The sequence below is a fragment of the Podarcis pityusensis genome, assembly GCF_964106645.2.
Source record: "Podarcis pityusensis genome assembly, chromosome: 3".
Classification (NCBI taxonomy): Eukaryota; Metazoa; Chordata; class Lepidosauria; order Squamata; family Lacertidae; genus Podarcis; species Podarcis pityusensis.
The window spans coordinates 27,647,005-27,667,678 of record NC_138026.1 but is presented as its reverse complement, the minus strand read 5'-3'; the positions used below and the strand labels follow the sequence as shown (position 1 = coordinate 27,667,678).

Below are 20,674 nucleotides of genomic sequence, written 5' to 3'. Positions count from 1 at the left end.
CTTTTAGCAGGCTTCGACAACCTGTGCCCTCCAGATAGTTTGGGCTGCAGCTCCCCTGTCCAACAACTTCTGGTTTTACTGTACTGTGCAACAGACTCTATTAACAGCAGAAAGAGTTCCTTCACAAATTAATCTATGCATTTGAAAATATTTGTTTTAGATTTCAGTGCATATACTGATGGATACCATAGGTTGGGTTCTGAGGCAGTGAATGTAGCATGAATAGTTCAGTTGAGGCCATATTATCAATTTAGATCAGTCAAAGATCGGGCGTAGAATTATGCATTTTTTATAAAAAAAAATACTGATTGGTTGGCAAGAAGAACAAGGATGCAATTCCTTTATTGCTGAAACAATCAGATCACCCACCACAAATTAGGTGAATACAGTGATTCCCTACACTGTGCATCCCTGTTGACTTTTAGAACATGAATAACTGAAAATAACCATATTCCATTAGTTAAATGGAAAGTATTTACTGATTGTGTTTTCCACAGCACTAATGCATATGGTTCACAACAATTAACTTAACCTAATCCCCTGCCTTTAATAACTTACCATCAGTAAATTGTCTTTCCATCACAGCCCAGTATTTTAATGGTCTGTCTCAGATTACTTCACAAAAGGTGATTTCATTTTCAACTATTAATGTCAACGAATCTCTCCCATTTAATTAATACAAAAACTCTGTTGACACCAAACTCTTTGACCTTTCCTGTGACTCATCTATACTCACACAATGAAACGTTCCTGTTTATCTGGGGAATCCTCTGATGAGGCCCCAATTGAAGGGGTTTCCTCAGTTAAAATTAATTTAGAAATTCAAAACAATGCAAATATCTCTCAGTTTTGATGAGAATCCAATAGCCGCATCAAAACTGCTTTGTTATGTGAAACTAGGCTGATCTTGAAAGAATCAGCAACAGGGGCCTTTAACTGGCAAAAGGAAAAGCTCCTGAACTGATCTGAAGGTGAAATGCTGCTGAAATTGCCTGGATTCGTATGTTTCTCTTGGGTGCAAAAATACGGATCCTTCTTCCATATTTCAGATGTGATATAGCTTTTTCTCACAACCATGTAGTTTTGCTAGCAGCGTGAATAGCACATTTGCAAGCTTTTCTGAAGACCCCCGTGTTATTTTGTAGAAGGGAGTGGGTATCTTGCAGTAGGGAAGCTGGAGGGAGTGGAACTTGTCTCGACTTCAGGCCTCCAATTTTTCTGCCTTTCTTCTTAGTCTCCATTCTGTCTCGATCTGCGAAAATAAGTTATGAAAATTGGATTGCATTTTCCAGGGGCAGTACCAACCCCCCCCCTTTTTACTTCTCCCCATAGCAATAATATCATCGGCAGAGCCGAGCCTGTAATCTCATCTATTATAACATCTATATAAAAACACCATTTGTCTGAGAAGGAGGGTGCCCCCCACCCTTCTTATTTCTCTGTCTTTTCTTTGCTACCACTCGTAGTTTATGTTCTGTATTGTTTACACAACAAAGAACCGTTACCAAAAGGAGGAACAAAAAAGCAAATTGTTGCAAAGATCCAAACTGCCAGAATTAGACCGTCACGTTGCAAAGTGGTAATTCTCTTTGACAGCCTCAGCTGTACCAATCATGACATTCAGCAAATTAGCCCGGCCAAGAGCAAACAGAAAGAAGAAACAGGTGTGAAACCAACTTCCTGCCTTCCAGGATAAATACATTGTACACTGAAGGGCAACGCACCTGCACTATTGTTACCAGGAGTGGGGTCCAGGGTGGGGTGGGGGGGAGAAGCTTTTAAAGTGCAAATACACTCAAATCTCAATAAAGACAAGCGAGTTCTCTATAATTTGAAAGAAAGTGGCCATTTCCCCCTCTGGCTTTATTAAAAAAAAAAATACAATTTACAACATATTAACTCTTTAAGGAAAGATTTGGTACACTGTTTAAACATTCAAAGGCTTGAATAGGAAGATGCCAGAAGCATTGCCTGGATTCTAATAATTTATAGGAAACTTCCTTACTGCCCTCACTATGAGAAGTGAGGTTACAGGGAAACAGAGAGGGGGCCTTCTCAGCAGTGGCACCCACCCTGTGGAACGCCCTCCCATGTGATGTCAAGGAGATGAGTAACTATACAACTTTTAGAAGACACCTGAATGCAGCCCTGTATAGGGAAGCTTTTAAAGTTAATTTGTTGGAAGCCACTCAAAGTGGCTGGGGCAACCCAGCCAGGTGGACGGGGTACAAATAATAAAATTATTATTACGCCAAATTAGATCATTGGCCCATCTAGCTCAGGACTGTCTATGCTAAGCGACAGTTGCTCTCTGGGGTTTTGGACAGGGAATATTCCCAGGCCTAGCTCGAGGTCCCAGGGATTGTATCTGAGATCAGTTGAATGCAAAGGAGATGCTCTGCTGCTAAGCCACAGCCCTTCCCCATATACGTAGCCTTTATCAGGCAAGCGTCACAATGATAACACACAACGGCACTAAAAATACCTGATTCCCAAGACAGAAGGATTCTGGACTTCGGTGCTAGCAACTCAGTTAGAGTAATAATAATAATAATAATAATTTTATTTATACCCCGCCATCCCCAGCCAAGACCGGGCTCAGGGCTGCTAACAACCAATAACAACAACAAGTTGATTGAAATACAACTTAAAAAACAAGATTAAAATACAACATTAAAACATTAAAATGCAGCCTCATCACAGGAGGAGAAAGGGGAAAAATAAAGAAAGAGGGGGAGGGCGTCAAATTGATTCTAAGCCAAAGGCCAGGCGGAACAACTCTGTCTTACAGGTCCTGCGGAAAGAAATCAGATCCCGCAAGGCCCTGGTCTCATGAGACAAAGCGTTCCACCAGGCCGGAGCCAGTGTTGAAAAGGCCCTGGCTCTGGTTGAGGCTAATCTAACTTCCTTAGGGCCTGGGACCTCTAGGGTGTTGCTATTTATGGACCTGAAGGTCTTCCGTGGGGCATACCGGGAGAGGCAGTCTCGTAGGTACGAGGGTCCTAGGCTGTGAAGGGCTTTAAATCTGACCCTGTACTCCACCAGGAGCCAATGCAGCTGGAAAAACTATAAGAATCACAGAATTATAGAGTTGAGATTCCCATCTACTCCAACCCCCTGCAATGCAGGAATCTCAGCTAAAGCATCTGTGACAGACGGCCCTCCAACCTCTGCTTAAAAACATCCAAGGAAGGAGAGTCCACCACCTCTCGTGGGAGTCTGTTCCACTGCAAAACAACTCTTACTGTCAGAAAGTTATTCTTGGTGTTTAGTTGGAATCTCCTTTCTTGTAACTTGAATCCGTTGGTATAGGTCATACCCTCTGCAGGAGAAAATGAGCTTGCTCCATGCTCCCATTTTGTTCCTTTAACCAGCAAGGCTGGTGTATCAGGAAGTAGGGATTAGGACAGGGGTCAACAAGGTTTACCTCGCCTCGGCTGGTTCCCTCCCATGGAGATCGCTCTGGGGGCTGGATCGCATCTGCAATTTTCTGCGTCTGCGCAGATGTGATTTCTGGCGCTGCAAAAGCGAGTCCCCGCTCTGTGTGGCACCAGTTTAGTTTGGTTTGGGAGGCGGCTCATGGGCTGTTTAAATGACCCCCATGGGCGGCTTGTGGCCCATGGGCCACAGGTTGCTGACCCCTGGATTAGTAGATACATCTATCAGATTGGCTGTTGAGGCTGCTTGGAGCACAGTAAGACCGGCTCCAGCAGTGGGAATTTTATTTTTTATTCCCTTTATTGGACTTAGGAATTTAAATCTAGAATACAGTGGTACCTTGGGTTAAGTACTTAATTCGTTCCGGAGGTCTGTTCTTAACCTGAAACTCTTCTTAACCTGAGGTACCACTTTAGCTAATGGGGCCTCCTGCTGCCGCCACGCAATTTCTGTTCTCATCCTGAAGCAAAGTTCTTAACCCGAGGTACTATTTCTGGGTTAGCAGAGTCTGTAACCTGAAGCGTATGTAACCTGAAGCATATGTAACCCGAGGTACCACTGTATAGTGTTTTGGATAACATTAAATTTATTTATTTGCCAGTTGTTGATTTTTGACTGACTGGAATGCATTTATAGGTTTTGTAAGCTGGCTTCGCTCTCCCCACCCCAATGTATTTGATGTGAATGTTTGCTGTTAGCTGCTTTTGGCACAGGTCACTGTGAAATATAAATAAACCCAATCAGCTAATCAATCCATTAAATTTTTTGGTGAACATCAGCTAGAACAGAATAGCAGAGAGGATTGTGAATAGATAAGATGGTATCTTCTTTGGCTTTTTTTCTATAGCAAATGGATGAATTCGAAACAGCAGCCTAGTTTGAGCGATGCTGTCCCTTAGCTTATCCATACATGTAGTGGGGGAGCAATATCACACCTTCCTGCCCCTGCAGTGCTCACCAGGCATATTTCATAAAATTGTGAAGTCGAAAGGGACCACAAGGGTCATCTAGTCAAACCCCCTGCAATGCAGGTATCTTTTACCCAATGTGGGGCTCGAACCCACAACCCTGAGATGAAGAGTCCCATGCTGCAAACAACCAGCACCATCAATGTGCATGTGTGAGCAGTGGTGCTGCCAGGACAGAATGCCCCCCCCCCAAAAAAAAACCACAGCAGGGCCATCTCACCACATTTTGAAATAAGTGATGTAATACACATTGCCTGATGTCTCTGTGCATGGGGTTTTCTTGGCAGGGATACTGGAGTGGCTTGCCAGTTCCTGCTCCAGGTGGATCACGTTTGCTCAAAACTCTCCACTATGACCTGTCCATCTTTGGTGGCCCTGCACGGCATGGCTCATAGCTTCTCTGAGTTATTAAAGCCCCTTCGCCACGGCAAGGAAGACAGGAGTGCCTGGCCTGCTCTGGTCCATGGGGTCACAAAGAGTCGGACACGACTAAACGACTAAACAACAACAATAAAAATACACATTGCCAATTAAAGCCCGGTGTGTTTAGGTGTTAACCCAATAAGTATAGCCTAAAATTACCTAGCTGCACCACTGTGTAGGCTGCAGTGTTTGAACAGGGTGCACATATGCAAAAATTAATTGAGGTCAATCTCCCCCTCCATTTGCAGAAGTGGGTTGCATGACTTTGATTTTCGCAGACTAGAGATTTTCAGCAGGACACACACTGCTAAAAAAAAAACAACTTTCGGGGAGTCCCTGGTTTTTACTTTTTGAAATATGGCAACCCTAAATGAGGGTGACACCATCATACGCAGGGAAAAGGTAATCTGAACTGGGTCACCGTAGCTCTTATTGACCTTATCTGAACATTAGTCCAAGGTACATATTATGTAACCCAAATTAATCTTTCCCACCATCTGTCGATGTGATGTGTTTTTCTCTCATATGGAAGAAGGCTAAAGATTCTCTAAAGTTCTGTGTTGAACAACACCCACACTTTCATAATGTTTCACATCTTGTAGAGTACTGAATGGATGCTCATAGTGACTGTTATTATAGTATCCACTTAACTATCCTAGCCATCTGGGGTTTGTGATGCACACAGAGGATTATCAAATTTTCTAGAGCACTGCTCCCTCACCAGAAGTATTTCTCAGAAACGGTTTTTTATTCACCGTTGTAATAATTGGGTTGATTCTGAAGCCTCTTCCCCCCCCAAAAAAATAAATAAATAAAAACACAACAATACAGGGGGAAAATTCCCTGCTGCTCTTAAGTTGAACACCTGGCCCTTTTGAATCTGATTGAGATGCATTTGACAAAGTATTATTTCCTCCCCCCCCCCCAGGCTGTATGGTAGTTGCACAAATGGTAGGTTAGCGTTCTTGGGGGCAAGGATGGATCTCGCATAAATGCTCACAAATGGCTTTTAATTTCGGTAAGGAAACAATAGGGTCCTGTTCACACACACACACACTGCTGCCCTCATCCCTCGCAGTGCATTATTGCTGTTTGCAGAGGTAAATGTCGCTACTGAAAAGCCCGGTGAGACATTTTCAAAAGCAACAAGGTACATCCACTGTGTAGCTAGAAAGGAGGGGGATTTTTTTAAAGGATATGCCTTGAAGGATGACTATCTATTTGTCTTGATGCCAGCTCCCAAAATGCTTTCAACAGGGAGAGTGAATAGGCTGAGTGCTTTGCAGAATCACATCCTGGTCCTATGGAAGTGACAGAGAAGAGACCACTTCTCTGTGTTAGGTCCAACCAATGGATTCAATTTACAAGAAAGGAAATAATAATAATAATAATAATAATAATAATAATAATAATAATTTATTATTTGTACCCCACCCATCTGGCTGGGTTTCCCCAGCCACGCTGGGCGGCTTCCAACAAAGATTAAAAATACATTAAAATGTCACACATTAAATACTTCCCTGAACAGGGCTGCCTTCAGACATCTTCTAAAACTCTGGTAGTTTTTGTTCTCTTTGACATCTGGTGGGAGGGTGTTCCACAGGGCGGGTGCCACTACCAAGAAGGCCCTCTGCCTGGTTCCCTGTAACTTTGCTTATCACAGTGAGGGAACTGCCAGAAGGTCCTCGGCGCTGGACCTCAGTGGGGGTGGAGACGCTCCTTCAGGTATACTGAGCCGAGGCCGTTTAGGGCTTTAAAGGTCAAAACCAACACTTTGAATTGTGCTCGGAAACGTACTGGGAGCCAATGTTGGAAAGGAGATCCCAACTCCACAATTCTAGGTACATTATCATGTACATTAGGAAGTACTTTCTGATGGTAAGAGCTGTCCAGCAGTGGAATGGACTACCTTGGAAGATGATGGACTCCCCTTCATTGGAAGATTTTAAACAGAGGTTGGATGGCCATCTGTTAGGGATTCTTTAGCTATGATTCCTGCATTGCATGTGATTGGATTAGAAGATGACCCTTGCAACTACTTGTTGAATTTTGTACATTTTTTTTTACTAATATGCACATATCTGTACACACTGTCCCCTAATATCAGCATTTTTCTTTACATAATTTCAAGTTGGAGGAACGCACTGTAAAATTTGGAAAGGTGCAAATTTTGAAGAGCAGCTGCATTTGAGTTAGCATATTGATTCTATAACCAGACATTAAGGAGACTTGCAAACTGAACTAATTTCCACCCCATCCCTTTAAGTGTTTCCCAATATTGTTGGAGGCAGGAGCACAAATTATTGCATAGCTGTAATGTATCCAGCCAACTCTACATGGTTTGTGCTTTTTGTATCCAGAGTGGGCATGTGAAACCTGTGGCCCTCCAAATTTTATTGGACCAACTCCATTGCATGATCAATCATTGGGGATGATGGGAATTGTAGTCCAGCAACATTGGAAGATCTACAAGCTCCCATGTTCTGATCTAGATAGTCCAGGTTGCATAAACCTGCCATACCTGGTTCCCTGTTACGGTTGGCGAAGAACTTTTTCAAATTTGAGTTCTGGCAAAATGGAACAGACCTGATCTCTGAAACGAGGGAGTCACAGGAGATGGTTAGAGTTCATCCTTGTTTGAAGACAAAATGAAAAGTATATCAAAGGAATAATAGAGCTATCAGCATTTTTAAAGTGCTTGTCTATGGGCCTTCCTTCTCAGGTAACATGATAATTGTCTTGTCTGCAGAAGTTCTGCACAAGGATTTCTGCTTGTGCAATGGGTCTTGTTTTGTCTGGCAAGGCCAAATGCTTGTGTTGATGATGGAATGATAGCCTTATCACACTGTTGACTTCCTCCTGTGATTATTTCAGTTTCTTGGAACAACAAAACAGAAAAAAAAAATTATGTGGCCAGTGGAGTTTTTTAAGCTCTATTTTTGTCTATCGTCCAAAATCTCCACCCGGATCTTAAGCATCCACTTTTTGACAGCTAATGGTGTGTGTTCAGTCCCAAATCACACAAATAATCAGGTATGTGTCCTGTGCCGTGTAAGCAGGATGAAATCATCCATATTTGTGTGAGAACATCTATTTAACCTAGTCTTCGGTGACTGGCTAGCTTTCCAAATCCTTTGCCATATTGGCTGAACAACCCTTTCTGCAACCCTTTATCCTGATTGGATAAACTTCCAGTTCAGTGGAAGATATAAATAAGTGTCTCTTAGTAGATGTGAGGAGAAAGCTTTCTCTCTCATTTGGATGTGTTCAGCTGAAGAGTAGTTCTAATATTCCATGCCCCAAACAAAGGAGAAGCAAATAGACAGCCAGTGCAATGCCTTGAACTGGATGTAAGCATCAAGGCAGGCCAGCCGAGGCAGACTAAGGCTGGTAGATTGGTGCTCAGTAACCCTAACGAACCAGCCTCCAATGAGCTTTCATAAAGGAGCTCCCAGGTTCAGTTCCTGACAACACTGGAAAAATATTCTAGCCTGGTATAAGGCAATTTCCTGTGATCCTATAGCTCAGCTTCCAAGAGTCTGCAATCTACTCACAGTATTAAAAAACTGGCAGTGATCTACCCATTGTCAGAGTTGCTGAGCTTTTTTTAAGGAAGCTTTTGGGGGGGCATTTTGATGGGGGTTCAAAGATCGACAAGGATCGACCAGGGACAACCCACAATCAACCAGTATATTGCAATCGACCTGTTGGACAGCCCTGCTATAGCCTACCCAAATTATTTTTTACACCTCTCTTTTCTGTCTTAAGTCTGTGGAACTGTATGACTATCAGCCACTGGTCTCAATTGCTTTATGAGTGGATTTAGTATCTTGGCTATATAAATGGATGTGTGAGGTACTCTCTGAAGCATGTTTAAGCAAGCTATGGACTGAATAAGAAAGTCTGCATTATTATTATTATTAAAAATTTGTTGTGGCCATCTTCTCTTGGGCAAGTTGCAAGTGTGCAACTGACAAGTTAAACAGTAAAATAAAGGATTGGGTGGGAGGGAGGGAGATGTGCTCCTTCGCTTTCCACACAATTATCATTTTCAAGTAGGGCCGAGTTAGTCGGAGCAGATGGTTTATCTTTCCTGGTAGTTCCTCTAGTTAGACAAATGAGACTCATATCATTTCGGCATCCTTACTCTGTCTTGCAGTACCAATGGAGCCATTCCAAATCTGACGCGCTGTGTTTTGACTTATTTAATGCCGCTGTACTTTTCCCGCAGTAAACATGATTATCCAAATACTTTAACTTGAGAGCTTCTGCTTTCCTCTGTGGTGTAATTAGTCACACTGCACTCGCACTGCATTTAGGAATAAACACACAATTGGAGCATCTTCCAAATGTGCCTATATTCCCATACAGCTGCTTACTTCACTTTATTCTTCTTTGATTGCTTCAAATACACAGCGCTACAGCTGGGCAGCAAATGAGGAAATCTGCAAAGACATTCCCTTTCCCTTTTTCATTTTGCGAGAGCCCACCTCTTCAGGTATGTAGGCGTCGCCCCATGCGAAGTGAGAGCTGAGCACAAGCTAAGTTTTCTTGGATTCTATTATTGAAGAACTTGGCAGGATATCTATTAGGCTTAGATTTCAAAGCCAAAAGAGTGATCTGAGATCACACACTGGCAGTTCTACAGTGGTAATTTCCATGTTTAAAGAATACTTATCACCAGCACTGCAGCGAAAGAGGCAACGTTTCACAGAAAGAGCCTCTCGTGAAATTAATTTTGTGTTTATTTTATTAAGCAGCAGTTTCCAAATGACTTTTTCTCCCAACAACATGAAGTCTTTTTCCTGATTTTCCTTAATGTCGTGCATTTTAATGGTTTTTTTAGGAGGAAACAAATATATACGCCAAGTTTGTACAGAAATCTGGAGAGCTCTTACCCAGACACCTTTCCCTGAAATTCTTTAGTGTCTTCCTAGAAATAAAAGAACGATTGGGAAAAGCAAGAAAGGAATTGGAAACAAAAGATTGAATCATTTGTAGGTAACCTAGAGCGTGGCTCATGGAAATGTGCCTCCCCGCCCTGGCTTCTACCTCTTCCAAAACACATGTGGAATTATATCACACTGATCCCGCTGTACAAAACTTAGGGTATGGTCTGGAGGTATACATGAGGACAGCACCTTGCTGAAGCTAAGCAGGTCTGGTTCTAGTCAGTGCCTGGATGGGAGACAGCATGGGAACCATGTGCATGCCAGCTCCCTGGAGTTAGAAATGTGAGCAGATTATTCAATAAATAAAAATAAGCAATTCTGGAGATTTGACTACCCTCTTTTCTGTGGCCTTTGCTGATCTCAGTCTATATTAGGAATTGGAGAGAATTCCAATTAGCTATGGGGCTACGTTCAAGGTGCTGGTTGTGATGTAGAAAGCCCCATACAGCTTTGAACCAGGATACCTGAAATATTGTTTCACCCCTTTTATACCTAGTTGATAAATACACTCTGCAGGTGAGGGCCTCCTGAAGATACTATCTTCTCAGGAGGTCTGTTCTGTACGATGTAGGAATTGGGTCTCTAGTGTTGTGGCCCCAACCTTTTGGAATTCCCTTCCCTTGAATATTAGACAGGCGCATCTCTGTTGCCTTTCTAGTGTCTACAGAAGACCTTCCTTTTCCAACAAGTCTTTCAGGTAGAGATCTTCCCCAGTCTCCATCGGTATGGAAATTGTTTTTGAGATGTTTAAACATGCACTTTAAGAGGTGCAGCTTAAACTATATAATCGATATCCTCAACTAGTTCATCTCCCCTCAGTCTTTCTCCTAGCACATTCATTATGCTTAATTTTTTCATAGTGATTTTCAAAAGGTGCTCTTTCAATGAAAAAGAAAAGCTCAAATATTCCAAATAGTGTCGTTTTAAAAAGAGGAGATGTGGCTTAGGCCAGGCTTCCTCAAACTCGGCCCTCCAGTTGTTTTGAGACTACAATTCCCATCATTCCTGACCATTGGTCCCAAAAACATCTGGAGGGCCGAGTTTGAGGAAGCCTGCCTTAGGCCATGATGGTGCCTGATACAAATCTGAATATTTGTGTGTGACAGAAGTCAAAGATCTCTCTCTCTCTAACTAAAAAAATGCAGATATAATTTTACTAAGTTTGTGACTTTTGCAATATTGTTCTTGTTCTCTATTTTTTTTAAAAAAACCTTAACATTTAAAATAAATCTCTTGGCTAATCCTTATATTAACTATGTTTGTTCTTGAAAATTAAAATTAGATTTGACAATCTTTCCCATTTTTTTATTTAAAGTAATACACTTTCTTCTGTGGGGGAAAGCAACAAATTCAGTGGCATCAGTGGTGAGGTATTGAATCTGCAGCCTAAGAAATTAGGTGAAATGCTTTTGCGGGCACCTTCTGCTTCTGCTTCTGCTGCCCAATGGACAATGCTGTGGCCTATCACCCAGATCTTCATGGTGGGCAAACCTGTAAGACAATTAAATTGCAAGTGATAAGGAGGAGGAGCCGGGATGAATTTAACTTTTGTAGGCTGTCGAGCACCAGCTGCCCAGTGTCTTGATGTGTGCGGGGTCCCAACCCTGTATCGCTGCTGAAGTAGCAGCCCCGATACGAAACGAGTGCCCGGAATATTCCTGGGGACTAACACCGCAAGCAGATAAGGCTTTGCTTAAAACCGCTGTGAATTGTGATCGCGTCAACGGGCATGTGTTTGAGTGAATGAAGAAAGGGCCCTTGCACTGGGGCCGGACCCTGAAGAAGCGGCGTGTGTCGCGATATGGGCAGGGGCCCGCCTGTTCCGTTGGGGACAGCGCGAGCGTGACCCCTTTCCGCAACTGGTCAGTTTTTGAGGACCGAATCTTAACATTCAATGTATGCCCAGAGAACTTGATGTCGTTGTCTGCCAACCCTGATTGCAGGGGCCCAGCCAAACACTCCCCAATGCGCATGGCACCAAAAAAGGCTAGGGAAAATGCTGCCCGAAAGAGACGCGTTTTGAAATTTGACCAGCAGATCTCTGGTAGTTTTTTCCAAATTAGATAAAGTATGTCTATGGTGATAGGCTTCCTGCCATCCTGACGAGGGGGAATGATACGCCGCCACCCAGCCAGTAACTTCTTGACATGGAAGCTGTCACTGGGATCTGGCCAGTGACGGAATTTACAAAAGAAAGAAATAGCTGCCCTGTAAAGCATTAAAGTTTTTATGGCAAGGCCCTTGCACTTTAGGAGCACCAAGAACTGAAGCACCTCCTCCTCAGATGCGCGCCGTGTTACAGAGCCACGAAAGCACCCAAAGGCATCCCAGGACCTGGAATAAGAACGTCTAGTGGAGGGTGCTATTGCTGCCAATACTCTCTGGTTTACTTCTCACTTCCAATCTCCCACAGATCGTCTGGGAAGGCGTCTGGGGACTGGGCTGCTCCTGGTGCCAGTTCGCGGAAATGCTCCATCTGGAAACGAGACAGGGCAGCGGGCAGTGAAAGAAATATTGTGCCGCAGGCACTCCAGCACAAACAGGCGCAGGACCCTTATGACCCTCTGGGACTTTGCTGACTGCCTAGATATAACTCTTACCACTGCTTGATTGTCAGACCAGAAACAGACCCTGGAATTCAAAAAGAGGGTTCCCCAGATGCGAATGGCGACTAGAATAGGAAAGAACTCCAGAAAGGTTAAATCCCAAGTAATGCCTGCTGCGTGCCAAGAAGATGGCCACGGCTGGGCGCACCAATGTCCCCTGAAGAACACGCCAAAGCGGCCAGAAGCATCAGAATGAACCTGGAACTCCGCCCCAGGGTTAAGGCACTTCTGCCAAAAAGAAACCCCATTATAGTCCTGCAGGAATGCAAGCCAAACCCTCAGATTGTCCTTTATCTGCTTTGTCACCCTGATGTGATGGTGGGGGACTACCCCCCCGGCCGTGAGCCGTGCCAGACGGGCACAAAAGGCACGGCCTGGCGCCACTACTCTACACGCAAAATTAAGATGACCCCACAGGGATTGCACCTGGCGAAGGGTGGTCTTCTTAACCCCAAGCATTGCCTCCAGCAAAACTTTCAAGGATTCCAACTTGGTTTGCGGTAGGCGCGACGACTGCCGAATTGTGTCCAATTCAATACCCAAGTAGGAAAGGAGAGTCGAAGGGCCCTCGGTCTTTTCAGCAGCCAGAGGTATGCCAAAGTCAGCTGCAAGGCGCATGAATGTAGCTAGGGACAGGGCACAGTTGGGGGAGTCTGGGGCCCCAATGATAAGAAAGTCATCTAAATAATGGATCACAAAAGGGGAACCAGATGTGGTTTTGAAGGCCCATTCAATGAATGTGCTGAAGGTTTCAAAGGCTGCGCAGGCCGCAGAGCAGCCCATGGGCATAGCCTTGTCAAAGTACCAGCTATCCCTGAATTTGAATCCAAGCAGCCAAAAATCTTCAGGATGAACTGGGAGCAGCCGAAAGGCTGACTCGATGTCACATTTTGCCAATAAGGCCCCAGTGTCCAATTCCCTAATCATTTTAATGGCCACATCCAAGGATGCATATTTAACTGAACAAAGCTCCCGTGGTATGGCGTCGTTTACAGACCCACCCCTAGGATAAGAAAGGTTGTGTATCATGAGGAACTCACCAGGAAGTTTTTTGGGCACTATGCCAAGAGGGGAAACTATAAACTTTTTGAAAGGGGGAGCCGGGAAAGGGACGGCCACCCTGCCTAAACGCCGCTCTTTTTCAATTTTGTTAAAAGCAACAAGGGGCATTTCCATTACCGACTTTTGATTAGGAGGGGTTCTGGATACCGGTGTATTGGAGACAGGGATGCGGAAGCCAAAACGAAACCCTGCTTCCAAGTAGTTGGCTGCAGTCCTGTTGGGATAGGCCTGTAACAAAGGTAACATCGCGGAGAGGCGGACAGGGGTTGGGGCTAGGGTGGAAAAAACCTCATTTCCGGGAGGCAGCCTTGGCTTGCTGGGCTCCAGAGGTAGAGGCTCCTGAGTCTCCCTTGGCGTCCTTGGCTCCACTCCCTGATCCTGTTTTTCGAAAACTGCGAAAAGGGGGCTTAGCCCGAAAACACTTAGTCCGTGAGTGAGGACCACCACAACGCTCACAAGCATGGTCAAAGCGGCATCGGTCCCTGCTGCACACCCCGTTATTAAACTCCCAACATGTTGATATAGCCACCCTTTGCACTTTGGAGGGGGGTTTACCTGACTTCTCCCCCAAAGCCCTTTTTTGGAAGTTTGGGGCCACTACTTCAGACCAAAGATCATTATCCTTGATGTCCCAACGGGCCGTGGGTTCTTCAGCAGCCCTCACATGGAACAGCTCATCGTAAGCCAAAGCCGCTGAGTCCCCTGCCATTTTTTTGGCTTTTAAGATAATGCCCAGATAGTTAGCCAGGTGCCAAGCCCTATCTGGGTAAGCAGCGGCCACCAAACCCATGTGAGAGGCGAAAGCAGCTAGCCAATTGTCAAAAGTTCTATCAATATCCACTGCCTTCTCCTTCTTGCGACGCAATTCGGCTTAAACTTGGAACTACAAGAATAAGCTGGGGAGAGCAGGGCAAACAAGTCCACAAATTCCCCATTTAGAATGCGGTTGTGTATATTCTTTTTAAGCCGGATGCCAGGAGGTCTTGAAGTTAGATGCCCGCACCTTCCCTTTCGCATCAAGCCCAACCTCCCCACATGGTTCCTTGGCCCCAAAGGCACGGCGCTGGCGCTGGGTGTGACGTTCCCAAATCCAACTAGGCAGGCTAGGGGCCTTGTGGGTAGTAACCCAGTACCCTTTGCACCGTTCTTCCGACTCGCCACAGGAGGAATCACACGTACCTGAAAGATCTGAAGAATCTGAAGAGTCCCTCCTACACTTACGCCCATGCTTCCTCGATCCGCAAGACCTCTTCTTCCTGCGACGTGTTCTGCGCGAATCAGGGCTGGAGGAGCTGTCTGATGAACTCAAAACCGGTGACCTATGCTTATTCCTACCCTCGCGGGAGCGTCGACAAGGGGACTTAGACTTATCTAAGCGCTCCTTAGCCCTAGCCAGGCGACGCTGCAGGATGCGGTTCTGATGCAGCAATTCCTGCACATCGTCGTCACTGGACTGGGAAGAATCACTCTCAGCAACGAGCTCCTCTGTGTATGCCTGCTTTTTCTTCTTAGGAAGGGCCCTGTAGGGCCTGGCATCAGAGCTGGAGGGGCCATCATCCCTCACTTTTTTCTTAGAGATAATTAACTTCATAGGTGGGACCTTCTGGCTGGAAGACAAGGCCCTTTTTAAAATCCTGTTGGCTGCCTTTACTGCATTGCTAGGGGTACCCCTCGATGCGGCTCTTGGGGTGCCCACCCCTACGGCACCAAGAGAGTGTGAGGGGGAGCCTTCTCTTTGATCAGCAGCCACGGCTAGAGACATAATGCACCTTGAAGCAAGTCAACCACTACTAAGACCTACAAATACCGAAGTATGACGGCAGTTTGTTTGTTTTTGTTTGTTTGTTTGTTTGTTATATTAATTACAATTATTAGATTTATTTATATTTGCAATCGGAATGTTTTGGTGAAAGACAGAACCAGCCAACCTAACTGTGCACAAACGCTAAGACTGCAAAAATTAGAGACAGTTAGCACACATCCTGAAGACCAACTTGGGGGAACGGGGTCGGGGCGGGTGGAAGCATGACCACCATGCGGCCTGACTTAGTCCCCCCCCCCCATAAGGAAAAACTGAAGTGGGTTGCCCTGCAGCCTGGCGAGGCACCCCCTCCCCAGCTTGATTCAGCTCAAAAAGGTCACCTTATGGCCCTCTTCTGCGGGTGGCAAAACAGCAGGCCAGCCTAGCAGCCCAGCTGAGGCCCGCGCCACATTTTGGCCAGCAACACCAGTGGCTGGCAGCAATGCCACCCCCCAGCTGCAAAAACAAGCAGGCAGTGGCTGCTGCCTAGCTGGGGCCTGTGCATCCCGCTCGGATCGGCAGCAGCAGCTTCAACAAACCACAACAATAAGCCTCAACAGACAAATTAAATCATAAATATCAACAGAGCCTCCTGGGGCAGCAGGGCCTCCTGCGGGGGCAATGCCGCCCCCCCGCCGCCACTGAGAAAGGGACTAGGCCGCGTTTTGAGGCCTAGGCAGGCCTGTGCCGCCCTCCTGGGCTGGCAGGCAATGGCGGGGGGCATTGCCACCCCCCCGCCGCTGGGAAAAGGGACTAGGCCGCGTTTTGAGGCCTAGCCGGGTCTGTGCAGCCCTCCTGTGAACCCGCTGGGAAAAGGGGACTAGGCCTAGTCAGGCCCGCACCGCCCTCCCGGTGCCCCCCCGCCGAAAAAAGCAAGCAGACCCAGCCGCGGCCTTGCTGGAGCCCCGCGCTGCCCGCCTGGGTAGGAAGGCGCACCGGGCAGGCGGCGGTGGGGAGTGATGCCCCCCCCGCCGCCCAAATGCAAGCAAAATAAAGAATGCCGGTTACTTACCTCAGTCCGGCCGCCTGGATCCACTCCTGATCCTGATCTTGATCCCAGAAGGAAGAACAGCAAAAGAGGCTTGAGCTCAGGGGTCACTCTCTTTTCTTTTGGCCTTAGGCCCACCCCGGCCGGCCGTCCATTGTCCTCCCTGGCCGAGGGCGGGTCAAAGGCTAGCTCAAGCAGATGGGTGGCACCCGCCCAGGTGAGCCTCGCTTGGTGCCGCAAACCCCGCCCACCTGCGGGGAAGGGAGGGCGGATATTGTCTATCGCCGCATGTAAACAAATTGAATGACTTCCTTATTTGGGGCTTTGTTCCTTCAGCAGAATAATTTGCACTACTTGAGGGAAGCAACAGCTGCTAATTAACAGCAAAGAAGAAGCACTTTATCAGTAGCAGAGAGTCATTTTTCTCTCCCAATTTTCAATACAACCCTTTCCCCCCCCTCCCCCTCCCCTGCCAAGATGTTTTCATGAATCATTGTTGAAAGAAAACCTTGTCATTAACAATGGGGTTTCAGTGAGACTAGCTGTGCGCTCCTGCCGGGGGTCAGCCAGGGAAGGCTGACAATGCATCTGAAAGTGCCATTTCCCCAGGCTTAAAACGCAGAGCTGACAATTAAGCAAGCATAAACCAGGTCAAGAGACGATGACTTTCTTCATCTTAAACACACAGGGAGACATAGACATTCAAGTCTACACGGCCAATTTCCTACAGGACAATCACTGCCATGTAGGAAGTAGTTTATTTACAATTTGTACACATATCGTGTGGTGCCTGAGGAAATGTGAAGTGGCTTGCAGGCTGGGGGAGAAGTCGCTGCAATAGCATCCCAGCAGGTGAATCACTGCTGCTTCCTGGAAGGCAGGAACCATGACAACTTGCTTTCGAACCATGACAACTTGCATGCCACCTCACCAACCAATGGCGTAGCATGGGTGGGGTCACAAGGGGCAGTTGCCCTGGGCTCAAAATTCTTAGGGGCCCAAAATTTCAAATGGAAAAGAAAGTAATAATAAAAAAATAGTGTGCCCTCCCCCTCACACAGATAATCGTCCAGTGTGTTACATGGGTGGATTTGGGCAACAGTCGGTTGCTAGGGTGCCCTCTGCAGAGATTTAGAAAGATACCCACTCCCAGTCACTCCCCTGTCCTGCTCTCTGCCATGCTTGATGCTCACAGGCACCACAGCTGCCACTTGAGTAGGCCGCCAAGCTATTGCCCCTTTATTGTTGTCTTGCCCCGGGCACTGGCAGCCCATGCTACACCACTGCCTAACCCTGCCCATTCTCCCTCTTGATAACCCAGAGTGACCTGTCTGCCGGGAAGCTGGCATAGTGATCCCACCTCACTCTGCAGAACACTTCTGAAGAAAATGAGCATGGATTTTTCTGGGCAAGACCAAAGGTCTCTCTAGTGCAGCCCTGGATTCCCAACATGGCCAGTCAGAACCCTTTTGAGGATAAGGCAAAGGTGGCTAATCAAAGGGCCATATCTACCATTCAAATATTTTTGTAGCCACCCAAAACATTTAAAAAGTTTTTTTGGGGGGGGGGCAGGAATGACAAATGGGAGAAAGGTGGCTACATCGCTAAGAAGCCCCAACATCATAACCTTTATACAGAGCTATAGAGCTACCAGCCACGTTAGACAAATCAGATATTCTTATTTTCTTTTAAATGTGAAGTATTAATTTTAAAATATACATTCTTAAGTATAATAATAGTGGACACTTCTATTCGAACGGCTAGATTTTAAGGCTGCAATCTGAACAGGGTTATTTTTGGACTTAGAGAACAACTTTGTATTTGATGTCTGTCACCAGGCACTTTGAGAAGGCTGATCGTAAGGTTTTCACTGCCACCTACCCATGTCTAGCACAGTTTATTTTTGTCATTTTCTGTTTAGGCATTCTTCTTTCCTTCCTCCACAGTGCTACTGTTTTATTTTTCAAGAACAAATGGAGCATAAGAAGAAACCCAGTTCCATTACTCTTTGGGATATGCCCAGTAAAGGCAAAAGGCAGCAAAAGCAAGCACACGAACGTCCTATGAATTTCAAGGGGGTGGGGTGGGGTGGTAAAGCATGTATTTCAATGATACTGAAACCAGTGAGAGTTACTGAGGGGTTGCATATGCCCTACAAAAGTCATCACCCCTTTTCAAATAGACTTGTGTTGGAGTTAAAGAGTAGGACAACATACATCTGCTAAAGAATGAAGATGTGTGATTTTTTTCTTTTTAAGTTTATACAATGATACAGATGGGGGGAAACAAAACTGTGCTACTCAGAAATGAAGGCTGCAGTGCTATAACCAGTGCCGGATTTATGTATAAGCTGAACAAACTATATCTTAGGGCCTCACTCTCTTGGGGGCCCCCAAAAATTTTAAAGGAAAAAACCTGGATGTACATTTCCAAAATATAAGATAAAAAGCAAATAAAATAAAACCTACATACAGCAACAGTGTTTTGTGTTGTGTAGGCTCCTATTAAGTACATATTTTGTTATGTGCAAATGGCTTTAGGTACCTTTTAGGTCCATAAATGACCATATAGCATATATTCAACACAAAAAACAGCGACAATTTGTTGTTGACAAAGGACAGCGGGACAGCTACCTTCAGTAGCTTAGGGCCTCATCAAACCTAAATCCGGCCCTGGGAAATTGGTCCCAATGAACTCAACTCAATCTGATATGACACACAAAGGATTGCGCTGAAAATCATCGCAAACCTGAGGTGTGTAGAGCCAGCACCACTCCCACTCTTCCTCCCTTTCTTCTTCACCTCCTTTTCTTCCTCAGCTCCTCCAATCTCCCTTCTAGGACTGCCTTCTTTATTTCTGTTTCGGTACTGCTGAAGCAGAGAGCTCTACTCCTCCCTGCCATACTTTGGGAAAAGGACCTGGGTGGACCTCCCTCAGAAGGATCCACACTAAGGACCACCTGTGATACTGCTTTGCTGCGTCACCTTGTCATCTTTGATGACACGTAGGTAAAACTTTTAAGAATCTTTAATGCAACATTCAAGTCTAATATTAAGCTAAACTTCTAGCCACTGCAGCAAAGTGTTGATACTGCTGCTGCTGCTGCTGCTGCTGCTGCAGGTTTTCTTCCTCCAACCTTGCCCAGAATGCCTCACTCTCATTGTTGTTTAGTCGTTTAGTCGTGTCCGACTCTTTGTGACCCCATGGACCAGAGCATGCCAGGCACTCCTGTCTTCCACTGCCTCCCGCAGTTTGGTCAGACTCATGTTTGTAGCTTCGAGAACAGTGTCCAACCATCTCATCCTCTGTCGTCCCCTTCTCCTTGTGCCCTCCATCTTTCCCAGCATCAGGGTTTTTTCCAGGGAGTCTTCTCTTCTCATGAGGTGGCCAAAGTATTGGAGCCTCAGCTTCACGATCTGTCCTTCCAGTGAGCACTCAGGGCTGATTTCCTTAAGAATGGATACATTTGATCTTCTTGCAGTCCATGGGACTCTCAAGAGTCTCCTCCAGCACCATAATTCAAAAGCATCAATTATTCGGTGATCAGCCTTCTTTATGGTCCAGCTCTCACTTCCATACATCTCACTCTCATACGCTCCAACAATTCTCCAATGAAAATAGGGACGTCCCATTCCATAATGTTAATTTCCCTATTTATACCCCACACATCTTACTGGGTTGCCTGAGCCACTCTTGGTGGCTTCCAACATATATTATATACACATAATAAAACATTGAACATTCTGAAACTTCCCTATACAGGGCTGCCTTCAGATGTCTTCTGAAGGTTATATAGTTACCGTACATCTCCTTGGCTCATAACTCCATACCTTCCAACATTTCTCTGTTGAAATAGGAACATCCTGCCATACCCTCCAATGAAAATAGGGATGTCCTAAGGAAAAGCAGGACATTCTGGGATCAAATCAGAAACCGGGATGATTTCTATAAATCTGGGACTGTCCCCGGAAAATAGGGGCACTTGGCGGACCTGCATTCCATCCTCTAATCACAATAGCAATGAAAGTACCGACTGGGAAAAGCGCCCAGCTACTAAATGTGGTACCCTTAAAACAAACGTGTAAACGTGATAGAAAGTAGGACAAGTGAGAATCAAATACAATCTTTTTAAAAATATTTATTAAATTTTATAACAATTAATGATACAAATCTCATTCATCGTGTTATTTACAATTATTCTCCCTCCCCTCCTCTGGACTTCCCTCAGCTCCCCCTCTGCTGAGCTATTTAGTTTTATTTATCGTATCCTGCTTTTTCTACACAAAAATAAAATTGCTTATTATTTCTCTACAATATCTGTTACTCAAATGAAGTTGTGAAAGTTTATTCAAAGCCTGCCAGTGAATCCAGTCCATTCTGTTGTTTCTGCAAATAAACTGTAAATGGTTCCCAGACTCTTTTGAAGTCCTTTTTGT

At 45.4% G+C, this 20,674-nt stretch overlaps 1 protein-coding gene across 3 annotated transcripts; it reads right to left on the bottom strand.

The window, feature by feature from the left end:
* Positions 1–544: 544 nt before the first annotated feature.
* On the bottom strand, positions 545–16,071 carry LOC308473520 (uncharacterized protein). 3 transcript variants are annotated; one of them, XM_080999211.1, is made up of 4 exons: positions 14,629–16,071; positions 12,179–12,257; positions 11,201–11,272; positions 545–1,252 (listed from the first exon to the last, which is right to left on the bottom strand). In XM_080999211.1, exons 1-4 carry the CDS (start codon positions 15,209–15,211, stop codon positions 1,231–1,233), a joined length of 756 nt encoding a protein of 251 aa, XP_080855337.1. In that variant the 5' UTR covers positions 15,212–16,071; the 3' UTR covers positions 545–1,230. The 3 variants fall into 3 exon arrangements, 2 of the variants coding, with proteins under 2 accessions (XP_080855337.1, XP_080855336.1); XM_080999210.1 differs by lacking the exon at positions 14,629–16,071 and adding an exon at positions 12,814–14,424; XR_013984101.1 differs by lacking the exons at positions 545–1,252; positions 14,629–16,071 and adding an exon at positions 12,814–14,424 and having other exon boundaries at positions 10,806–11,272; positions 12,055–12,257.
* Between the last annotated feature and the right edge of the window lie 4,603 nt (positions 16,072–20,674).